General features: G+C 62.1%; 1 protein-coding gene across 1 annotated transcript; it reads left to right on the top strand.

Annotated features, from left to right (window-relative positions):
• The first annotated feature begins 2,323 nt into the window (after nucleotides 1–2,323).
• PPP1R1B (protein phosphatase 1 regulatory inhibitor subunit 1B) lies at nucleotides 2,324–11,136 on the top strand. The gene is made up of 7 exons (XM_084862710.1): nucleotides 2,324–2,476; nucleotides 4,388–4,448; nucleotides 4,743–4,765; nucleotides 5,151–5,226; nucleotides 8,591–8,788; nucleotides 10,131–10,250; nucleotides 10,338–11,136. Exons 1-7 carry the CDS (start codon nucleotides 2,396–2,398, stop codon nucleotides 10,385–10,387), a joined length of 609 nt encoding a protein of 202 aa, XP_084718836.1. The 5' UTR covers nucleotides 2,324–2,395; the 3' UTR covers nucleotides 10,388–11,136.
• Nucleotides 11,137–11,668: the final 532 nt, after the last annotated feature.

Genomic DNA, 11,668 nt, shown 5'->3' with positions numbered 1-11,668 from the left:
CCCAGCCTGGGTCAGGGCCTTTCCTGCTGCAGGCCCCCCAAGCTCTGAGGCTATGGGCAGAGCCTCCACAAACAAGTCCTCCCGGCTCACATGAGCCGCAGCCGTGTGGTCCCCAATCTCAGCTCTCACGGGCTCCAAGGTGCAACTAGTGGTGACCCCATCTTGTCCCTGACCTCTCATCGCCTGCCCAGCTGCCCTCGGACCCCTTTATCCCACCTCAGGCCCCTCCCACCCGCCAGCACTGGAGGCCACCAGCCCCTCACCCTCCCGGCCGGCCCAGCGCCACTCGGATTACTGCCTGGCCTGACCGGTCATGTTCCTCTGACTTTCAGAACCTCCTTATTTACCCTCGCAAGGTGCTGCCAAACTGGCCTTTGCCACTCCCCGCCACACCCCATCTGGAAGGGGGTCTGGGCCAGGCCAGGGGCTGCCAGAGATGCCCACACCCCTGGGCCAGCAGCCTGGCATCCGGCTGTTTCCCAACAAGCATATAAGTCAACAAACACAGCCGGACCCGAGCCAGGCCCGGGGTTGAGGGGTGTGGAGCTGAGCAGCCAGAGCTTTCGGGTCAGAGAGCAGAAGCTCTGCCCTCCTGCCACTCTCGCCCTCACCCCCAGAGTGAACACTGACTCTGGGGCACATCATGCCCCTGACCCCAATGCCAGGACTCCTCAGGCCTCCTGTCCCTGGCTCAGCCTCTGCCGGACCAGCAGCCGGGGCTACAGTGGAAAAGTTGCTGGAGGTGCGGGGAGGGCTGCTGACTGATGCGGGCCTGCGTGCGGCCAGGGAGAACGTGGCCAACCCAAACCCAGGCAGACACGCACCATGTCCGCATCTACACACAAACCGGTGGGCCCAGAGAGAGGCATTTGGACCCTCACCCACAGGCCTGCGGAGCGAAACATGGCTCCTGCAGACGCCCAGGGCCTGGACAGATCCACAGGGACAGTGCACCCGCAGGGCCAGGGGCCTCCCCTTTGCCCCTCTAACACACAAATATTGAGAGAGAGAGAGAGAGAGAGAGAGAGGGAGAGAGAGAGAAAGAGAGAGAGGTTCACACCTCAGAAATGAGCACACCCCTCTCCCCTCCGCTGTGTTCTGGAACGCACGGAACTCACACACGTGATAGCACGTGTGTACAGCCACAGGCAGCCCCCCAACACCCCCAGCTCTGCACCCCTGGGCTGGTTCTGCCTCCCTCCCATTCGGTCTGGGGAGAAAAGACAGGAGACACGTGAAGACACCGCACCTTGTACAGGATCACACCCCATCCCTCCCCTGCCCGGGCTGGAGCTGCGGATCCCGCGCCCCCGGTGAGCTGGCACACCCATGCCCATCACCTTGACAGCCTCTGACAGCTCCCCCTCACCCACACCCTCCCTCACACACTCACAGCCCGCCCACACCCTGCCACTCACACTGCATCCGTGACACTCTGACACACTTACAGGCTAGCATGCACCCCCCACCACACACACACACACACACACACACACACACACACTCCCCAGCTATAGGCACTCACACACTCACTCCCTGCAGGATGACTGACACGTGTCCTCCCACGCACCCCCCCCCCCTCACATTCCCTCTCTTTCCAGGACACCCCCATTCCCAGCGTGACATGCTGGGGGCACTCTCCCCGCAAAACTCCAAGTGCCCAGGCCACGTAGGGGTTAAAGCCAGAGTCCCCGCTGAACCTCTGCCCTCCCCCCCCCCCCCCCCCAGTTCCCCCCTCAGCCTCCCACTTCATTCTCCCCGCTGGACTCCATCAATAATGCAGCTTCAAGTTCTGGGGAGACGGCAGGGGGCCCCCAGCCTGCTCCCCGGCCTGGTCACACCCTCCTACCCCCCCAACCCTCACCCCCCACCCTCCCCGGCCCGGGGAGAACTCGCTTCTCGGCGCTCATTGGCCGCGGCCCCCTGAGCCCGCCCCCAGCCCCGCTCCAGTGCCAGGTGAGCGCCGGGCGGACCGCGGGGCGGGGGGCGGGGCGGGGAGGGGAGAGGCGGGGCGGGAGGCCGGGGCGGGGAGACTCCGGAGGGAGAGGGAGGTAGAGGCAGCGCGGGGCGGCAGAGGCTCACCGGCGGCTCCGGGAGCGAGGGGAGGAGGAGCGCGGAGAGCGGCACCGGGGCCCGGGCGGCGGCGCGGAGCCGGGGCGCGGGGAGCCCGGGCCGGAGAGCGGGCGGGCGGCGGCGACCCTCCTCCCGGTCCCCTCGCCGGGGCTCGGCCGGAGCGCACACTCCTCCTCCTCCTCCTCCTCCTCCTCCTCCTCCTCCTCCTCCTCCTCCTCCTCCTCCTCCTCTTAACCCCCCCCCCCAACCGCCCGGAGCAGCGGCCGAGCGGGAGCGCCGCCGGGACCGGAGTCCGCACCCGCCCCGCCGCCCCCCGGCCGCCATGGACCCCAAGGACCGCAAGAAGATCCAGTTCTCCGTGCCCGCGCCGCCCGGCCAGCTGGACCCCCGGCAGGTGGAGATGGTAAGGGGCGCCCCCACCCGGCAGCACCCCCCACATACACCCACACCTGCACCCGCACCCCGGCTCCCCTGCGCCCCGGCTCCCCTGAGCCCCGCGCCGCGGGGTCCGCTGGCCTGGGGCCGGGGCCGCGGAGAGCCCCGCGCAGTCCCCGCCCGGCGGGGCTGAAGTTCGCTGAGACACGTGCAACTTTCCGGGGGGCCCCATCCCCACCCCGCGCCCCAGAACTCCGGGAGAGGCGGCCCGGGCCGCCCCGGGAGGGGACTGTCCCCCGGACCCTGCACAGGGTCCTCCCAGCCACCGCCCGCCCCCCGGGCCCGGTCAGAGTGACCAACCTGGCCTCCTGTGCCCGGACCTAGAGCGGAGCCCCCGGCCCCGCTGTCCCATCCTGTCTGCATTGGGGGGGGGGGGGGTGTCCCCGGGCCTCCTGCTGTCAGGACCCGGACGGAGCCACCACATGGGAGGGGTGACCCCTCATCCCAGGAGCCAGACCTGTCCACAGGGACCGCTGGGGCTGGGAGGGCCTCCCTGGAGGCTGGAGGCCTCGGAAGGTGGGGAGGGGCAGGAGGGAGAGGAGGTCCCCCCCCCCCCCCCCCCCCCCGCAGCCTGGCCCATTCACTTGTTGCTCAGTCGCACTGGGCCCTAACGGAGCAGGGAGCGCGGGGGAGACGGGGGCCATGGCTCCCGCGGGGCCCAGGCCCGCAGCTCTGGGTGTGCAGGGCAGAGCGGGAGCCTGGCAGGGGAGGTGGCAGCTCCAGCTTCATTCACCTGGTTCTCTGTGGCTCTCCCTGGAGCTCGGAGGGACCTAATTAACTGACAGTTGGTCTGATTGCCACGCTGGGGCGGGGGCAGTGCCCGGGCGGGCTCTGTGTCCCCTCACCCCACGCCCTCACTATTTATTCTGCGTGGCTCAGGTACTGAGGAGGCGACTCTTCATTTTGTTTTCTGTTTTGTTTGTGTGTGTGGTTTTTGTTGCTGTTGTTTATGATGTCGACAATCTCACTGGATTTCTTCTTTTCTTTTTAACTTTTGAAAAAAAGTATATTTGATTTCAGAGAGGAGGAGAGAGAGAAACATCCATGATGGGAGAGAACCATGGATCAGCTGCCTCCTGCACGCCCCACCCTGGGGATCAAGCCCGCAACCCCGGGCATGTGCCCTAGCCAGAATGGGACCCGGGACCCTCCAGTCTGCAGGCCGACGCTCTATCCACTGAGCCAAACAGGCTAGGGCTGTTGTTGTTTATGAGGATGGACCAAGAGTTCCACAGCCTGAGAGAGACTGGAGGGGCCCAGACAGAGGCCCCCAGAAATACCGGCCCGCAGGCCCCTGTGGTCTGCAGCTCAGGCCCGCACCGAGCCTCTGTGCCCGCAGTGCCCGGCTCAGCCTCCCTCTGCAGCTGGATCCAGTTTCTCGGGAGCCCTTGAGCTGACCTTAGGTGGGCAGGGCCACGTGGTGCCATGGCCCATGCACCACCGCCAGCTTCGGTTCCCCAGGCCCGAAGTCTTAAAAAAAAAAAAAAAAACAGGAGAGGAAGGGCCTTATAGGGCAGGTAGAAAGGGAGATGCCCACTGTGGAGTAGCCATGGAGTGGGATGGGCAAGGGAGGGAGTCAGGGACAGGTTTTTCTCTCATTCTTCCTCTGCCTCGATGTGTGCTGTGTGGCCTTGGGCACGTTGCTAAACCTCTCAGAGCCTTGGGTTTTCACCTGAGTGGAATGCGAGGGTTGGGTGAGCTATGGAGCTCCTGTCAGCTCTGACAGGCTTTGATGCAAAGGTTCCCGGGGGACTCCGGGGCACAGTTTGTTCCCGGCTGACTGAGGGGGGGGGGGCGGGAGAAGGACGGGGAGTGCAGGGGGAGGCTGCAGGTGTCAGCCCCATCCTCCCTCCCCCCACCTCTTTCTTCACCTCCTCAGATCCGGCGCCGGAGACCCACCCCTGCCATGCTGTTCCGGCTCTCTGAGCACTCCTCACCAGGTGGGCCCCACCCCTCTCCGGCCGGCCCCACCCCAACTCTGGTGCCGTCTCGGGGCCCTTGCCAAAGTCCAGGAGGAGGCGATGGAGCGGGAGGGTGGGGAGTGGGAAAGTCTGGGAGCCCAGCTCTCCCCGGCTCATTTGTTGACAGGCACCTCCCAACACCGGGAAGGAAAGGGCACTTTCCCGCTCCCGGGCCTGGCCCTCCGGGGAGAGTAATTCCGATTCCTTTTCTCTCTTCCCTCTCCTGCCTCCTCCCTGCTCCTCCTCCCTGCGCTCCCGGATGGCCTTCCTCAGAGGAGGAGGCCTCCCCGCACCAGGTGAGTCCCCGGGGCCGCTGGGAGGAGGGATGGGTGGGCTGGCGGGATGACTCCCCGCTGAGGCCGGGTACCACCCGGCGGACACATTAGCATATCAATCAGCATTTCAATCAGCACCTCGGGCCGCAATGCCTGGTGCCCGGTGTGTAGTGTAGCAGATCCTCCTCGGCCCTGGTGTTTGCTCAGCCTGGGGTGAGGCCTGCAGGACCTAGGGTCCCCGCCCTGAGCCGGGCCACAGCTCTGAGGAGGCCCCTCCAAAGCCGCGGGGTGCCCTCAGACCCATCAGCAGCGGCTAGACCAGCTGCCCGGTTGCTATGGAGTGGATGGGATGCAGGGAGGGGGCAGGGAAGGGTGAGCCTGTTTAACCTGGCACTTTCCCGGGCAGAGAGCCTCCGGAGAGGGGCACCACCTCAAATCGAAGAGATCCAACCCCTGTGCCTACACGCCCCCGTCGCTGAAAGGTACTGTCCCCCACCCATCCATCAGTCCGCCGCCCTGGGACCCCGGCACTGGCTGACACGGGGAGGGAGGTGAAGTGGTGAGCTTCTGTCAGTGGGTGTGTGTGGGGGGTGTTTGTCTTGTGTTCCCCCAAGCCCTACTTAGGAGACCATTTCGGTCCTAATTTGTCTTGTGAAAAAGAAGGTGCCCAGCCTAGCCGGTTTGGCTCAGGGGATGGAGCATCGGCCTGGGGACCGAAGGGTGCCGGGTTCCATTCTGGTCAAGGGCACCGTACTTGGGTTGAAGGATTCTCCCCGGCCTGGGCCCTGGTCAGGGCACCTGCAGGATGCAGCCAATTGATATGTTTCTCTCACATCGATATTTCTCTCTGTCTTTCCCTTTCTCTTCCACTTTCTCTAAAAATCAATTAAAAATGATCTACGGTTGAAGATTTAAAAATGAAGGCGTCCAGAGGCCGGGAAGGTTCCCTGTGGGGTGGGGGGTGGGGGAAAGAGGTGGCCTAAAATAACAAGTGGGCACCTATGGGAGGCACTGAGCTGCAAACTCCCCTCTGCAGGTGCAGCCGCCCCCACTTTACCCCCCCCCCTCCAAAGGGCACCTCCTCCTCTGGCTGCACCCTCACTCCCCTCTCCCGTTCACTGCCATCTGCCCAGGACTGCACCCGGGGCTTCTCCCCGCTTCTCCTTTCTGTGTTAAAAGGCAAGCCCCTCTAGCACAGCACCGAGTGTGGCATTCGGCAAAAAAAAACGGGAGTGAGATTTGGCCCCTCCCCTCCTGGGCCCTTGCCTCAAAGGGTCAGGGAGTTACAGAGGAGAGGATGTCTGGATTTGAAGGATGAGTAGGAATTCACCTGGCTGGCCAGGCCCGGGCCAGCATTCCAGGAAGAGGGCGGGCAGAGGGGAGGAGGTGTGAAATCGCCTGCCACCGGCCGGAAGTGGAAGTGGAGAGCCGGCCGGAAGTGGAGAGCCGTGGGAGATACACCTGGAGGGCACCTGGAGGGGCGGAGTGCGGGCAGGTCCTGCTCAGCCTTAGGATGCCTCCCCACCACCCCCTCCACTCCGGCCTGTGCCCTTCCTGCCTGGCGGCCCCCTCCTCCCACGGACAGAAGGAGGAGGACCGGAAGGATGTGAAAAGGGTGCAGAGAGCTCCCTCCTGGCGGGTTTAATGAATTCCCAGCTCTAGCCAAGGGCCACCGCACACCTGTCCGCTGCTTGCCGGGGTTGGGAGCAGGAGGAGAGGCTGGGAGGAGAGGAGAGACGGGCAGGGGCCCCTCCTCTTCCGTCAGGACAGGAAGATGAGGGCACAGCCAGCTGCAGTGTGGTCCAGCCCCTGGAAGGACTGCCCGCCTGCAGGGACGTGGGGAAACTGCCCCCGGAAGCAGCAGTGGGGTGTGGGTGGCATCTTCTGAGGAGAGAATAGAAGACGGCTCTCCTCCCTGCCCTGGGCTGTGGGGGCGGCGGGTGGAGACGAGGCAGAGCCACCCCGTGTGCTCTTGCCTGTGAGCACGAGGCAGAGGCTGGGGAGGAGGGTGGGCCAGGGCTCGCTGGCATCCTGCACTGGCCAGAGACTGCCCCCCCCAGCCTCTCACCGCCCCCGGCCCTCTGGACTGCACCTTGGGAGAGCCAGAGCCGGAGTGGGGAGAAGCAGGGTAGTGGGATGGACCAGGACAAGGGCGGGCAGACCAGGGTCTGTGCTGGGGACCGTTGAGTTTAACAGGGAGACCTGGTGGGCGGTGGGGTTCAGAGCCCTGGAGATGGAGACAGAAAAAGGAGACAAGGGGGAGGGGGAGACCCAAGAGAGCCCTGAGAGGCACAGGCACGGGGCGCTGAGCACGCGGGAGGCCCACGGGTGCCAGGTTGGCTCTGCGCACCCCGATTGTTGTCTCTCTGGCTCATGAACTGAGCTCACCTCCTCCAGCTGGGGGAGAGGGAGGCTGCTGGAGCTGCTGCCTCCTCTCCTCCCTCCTCCCCTCCCTCCAGCCCTCAGAGGACCCTCTGTACCTGAAGGGCACTGTTTTGGAGGCTTCCACCCCTTTCTGGGCAAGAGAGAGCCCCTAACAGGGTCGGGTTTGCAGGGGAGACGCCCAGGCCCCTGGGAGAGGGCGGCCAGCACTGAGTCTTGGCGTGAGGGGGTCTCTCCCAGGCCCGGCTCTCACACTTGGCTCAGGGCAGAGCTTTGCCGCGCGTCCCCAAGGCCAGGGCAGGGCGATTTATTGTGCTTTTATTGCCCGGGGAGCTCGCCCAGAGCCAGCGGGAGGCCCCGGGCTGGGAGGGGCAGCACACACACAATGCACCCTCTGTGCCTGTCCCCGAGTTGGCAGGACTGCGGTGCCCTGCTCACTGCACCGGAGGTTTCCAGCCTGGATCTGCCCCTCGGGGCTTTCTGAGGGAGGGGCTGCCTGCAGACCAAGAGGGAACTGTGGCAACTCCAGCCCTCAGCTCACCAGCCTCTTGTCTGTGGGCTGGGAGTTCAGTGACCCCAATGCCCTGAAACCCCGCCAGCTCCTGGCCTCCTGTGGCCTCTGCCCCAGCTGCGGCTCACCGTGTCCCCTCACCCTCTGCCATCCTCCCAGAACCCCCCAGCCCTCGCCCCTTTCTCCGAACCACCTGGCCCTTTCCATCTTCTGGAAATGTGTCTCCGACTGCCCACACAGCTCCCTTCCTAGGCCCAATCCCAGCAGGCCTTGGTGGTGCTGGGGGGGGGGTGGTGGTGGTGTTTGCTGCTTTCTAGGTCACCACAGAGGGAGCTGGAAGCTTGGGGATGTGGGTCAAGATTGTGGGGGCCGCGTTGAGCACGCCACATCCCCAGGCACAGACTCACGGGCTGCCGACTGTCATGTCCGCGGTCTCAGGGCTGTTCCTACCTCTGAGAGGCTGGGCAGAGGTGCATGGAGTGGCACCTGCGATGGGGCAGTGCCAGGGGGTGTTGACCGAGCCCAACAATAGGGCGACAGGGGTGAGCAGGGAGCCCTAAGCCGGCTGGGCACGTCCCCAGGAACTGAAAGGGACAAATCCCCTGGGATTGTAGCTGCCGGACACTGTGTCCAGGTCCTTGGAAAAGCAAGCTCCCAGCCAGGGAATGTTAAGCTGCTGTTGTGCCCGCCTGGTCTTGCCCGGCTTGGTACCCTCTGGCCGGGGGCCAGCCTCTGGGGGGCCAGCACCTTTGAGCAGCTTAAGAGCCAAATCTGATCAAGCGTCTACCCCCTGCTGCTTCAGCCCTGCTCCCCCCAGCAGACTGACCTGTAGCCTTCAGCCTTTGACCTAGACCCCTGGGGGGAGGGGTAGCTCTGATGCAGCCCCATGAAAGGAGGCAGGGGCTGGCTCTTGGGTCCCACTGACCCTGCCCTTCTGGGTGTCCCCGTGGCAGCCGTGCAGCGCATTGCCGAGTCTCACCTGCAGTCCATCAGCAACCTGGGCGAGAACCAGGCCTCGGAGGAGGAGGATGAGCTTGGGGAGCTGCGGGAGCTGGGCTACCCAAGAGAGGAGGAAGAGGAGGAGGACGATGAAGAAGAGGAGGAGGAGGAGGACAGCCAGGCTGAAGTCCTGAAGGGCAGCAGGGGCCCTGGTAAGCTGAAGGGGCTGTGAGGCTGGGCCCCACCACCGTGGGCCAGGTGCAGTCCTCCTGAGTGCCCTAGGGCGCCCCCTCCCTGGCCACAGTTCCTCCCACGTGTAAAGTGCAATCACTACGGGGCCTTCCCATCCTCTCACCCCACAGGATACCTCACACTCAGCCTTTCCTGACACCTGGGGAGCTCACATCGACCCAGCCCCTCTCCCAATCAGCTTTTTCCCAATTTTCCTCTCTTCCCTGAGTATTAAGGCAAGGCCACATGAATTTTGCGCCTGGACCAAGGAAGGACTTCACTTCCGTGGTGGTGAGGGGTAAGGAGATGCAGACATAGAGAACTAAGAGTGTCCAATGTCCCCAACACTTGCATTTCCGAACACAGGATGAGGTCTCTGTTGGGAGGCAAAGGGGGCTGGCTGGTAAGTCCTCTTCTGGACTCCGTGACTGGTTCTCCTATTTCCTAAGCTGGATGAGAGGGTGCCCTCTAGTGTTTAGATGGTGAATCTAGGATTCAAGAACCATCTGGTCAACCCCACCTCCAACCCCAGCTACCTGGGAAGAGAGGAGAGAGAGGGGCCTAAGACCCAGAAAGGGCCTCAGGGCCCCAACAACTTCCACAGAGGGGGCCCAGAGGATTTCTAGGCAGGACGACTCCAGACCTTCATGGCTGTTTGTCCCGTGCCCAGACATGGAAGGCTGCACCACATACATCTATTCCTCCAAGTGCACATGTATTTATGGGGATGAAGACAATTGACCATCCCTGCTTGATGTACCCAGTCTTTACACCCAAACACAATGCCTTGGGCCTTCTCTCTGCATCTCTGGCCATCAGGACGTCAGCCATGGGAGCGAAAGCGCTAGTTAAGTCAACTCCCACCGAAACCTCCAGAACAGGTGGAAAGAATAGAGGAGATTGTTCCCTCCAGAAATGCAACGGGGCAGTGGATTGAATGACAAGACTACTGAGGAACTATATCAATTGCCACAGCTCCCAGAGTGGCTCCCGGGTGCCAGCGCTGGGTTAGGCAGGTGTTACCTTCTTATTTAAGATCATCTACACAATTTTGCTTTTGCCATCCCCTTCAGAGAGGTAATAAACTGAACTATCTATCAAGTCAGCGGTCACCAACCTTTCCTCACGGACCACTAGTTGGCGACCGCTGATCCAAGTCACATGGCTAGTCATTGGCAGAGCTGTCCTAGTCCACGGTTCTCTCCGCTCCACCATCATGGCCTCAGAAAGTTTAGCCTCAGCCATCAGAGACTCGACTCCTGACCCAGGACAGTCAGGTGGACACTCAGAGTCTGGTTTCATCTTTTCCCCCCTCGTCCCCAGTTGGGCAGAAGACACCTTGTGGCCAGGGGCTGGAGGGGCCCTGGGAGCGTCCGCCCCCTCTGGATGAGCCCCAGAGAGATGGAAGCTCTGAGGACCAAGTGAGAGACCCCGCACCAAGTGGTGAGGCTTGGGAGTGGGGCTCGGGGAGGCGGAGCTGGGACCTTGGTAGGCGTGTTCAGGCCTTGAGTCCTTCTGCTTGTCTTGCAGAGCCTGGGGAAGACCCACAGCGCCCTGCCCACCCTGAGCCTGGCACATAGGCACTCAGCTCTGCATCTCCCAGAAGGAAGTGGAGGGGGCATTACTGTTCCGCAGAAACCCTCTATCCCTACCCTGTTTTCTACCCTTCCCCTCACTCGCTAGGGCTGCGGCTTCTGACTTCTAGAAGACTAAAGCTGGTCTGTGTTTGCTTGTTTGCCCACTTTTGGCTGATGCCCAGAGTCCTGGGCACTTGCTGCCTGATGCCTACGCCTGCCAGTTATCCCCCTATTCACCCAGTGGGATGTAGGATGCGAGAGAAATTGCTTGGAAAATCTAGTAATCGAGGGACAAAGGTCCATCCTTCACAATTCTACTTCCAGACCCTCTCCCTTGGGCACAGGAAAACCACAGGGCAGGACCCTAAGGTCTGAGGAAAGGGGGGTACAAAGAACCTGTAGGTGCCCTAGATCCTTCTCCATCCCCTCCCCTCCTATGGGGGACTCCCAGTCACCACCCGTCTTACTGGCTTCTTCCAGGGCTGAGGATTCAGGCACCCTTCTCCACAGTGTCTTCATTTTGGAAATCTTCCCCTAGCCTGGGTGCCTGGAAGACGGACTGGCAGAGCCTGCTTTGTTGCGTTTTGTGTGTGCTTTGATGCCAGGAATGCCACCTAGTATACATCCTTGGGGGGGGGGCATATGTTGAGGGGAGCCAGCTTCTTCGGTCCTGCAGCTGCTCTGCCCCCTTCCCCTCTTCCCTGACTCCAGACCTGAACCGCTCCTTGCTGTAATAAATCTTTGTAAATAACTGCTGAGACTCCTTTTTTCAGGGAAAAGCAAAGGGAGGAGGTCCCCTCTTCACATGGAAGACCTGGTTGGTGTTCATCCAAGAGTCAGGGCCTTGCCCTAGACAGTTTAGCTCAGTGGATAGAGTATTGGCCCTTGGACTGAAGGGTTCAATTCAGGTCAAGGGCATGTACCTCAGTTGCAGGCTCGATCCCTGGTCCCAGGTAAGATGTGTATGCAACCAATTGAAGTGTCTCTCTCACATCAATGTTTCTTTCTCTTCTCTCTCTCCTCCTCTCTTCCATTCTCTGTAAAAATCAATGGAAAAATATCCTTGGGTGAAGATTAAAAATAAATTAAAATGTAAAAAAAAAAAAAAGAGCCAGGGCCTTGACCCTACTGTCCAGTCCTCTAGTCTAGGAGTCCTTCCTCCAGAAAACAAGCTGGGGGTACCCTTAGGAATGACCACAGAAGTTCTAGGTGCTGCTAGGGATGGCTGAAAGAGGCTGGGGAGGAAAGGAAACCTAAGTGTTTCAAGAGTAAATTGTGGACTTT

The sequence above is a fragment of the Pipistrellus hanaki genome (genome assembly GCF_964339955.1).
Source record: "Pipistrellus hanaki genome assembly, chromosome: 16".
NCBI lineage: Eukaryota > Metazoa > Chordata > Mammalia > Chiroptera > Vespertilionidae > Pipistrellus > Pipistrellus hanaki.
This window is presented reverse-complemented; position numbering and strand designations above follow the sequence as displayed.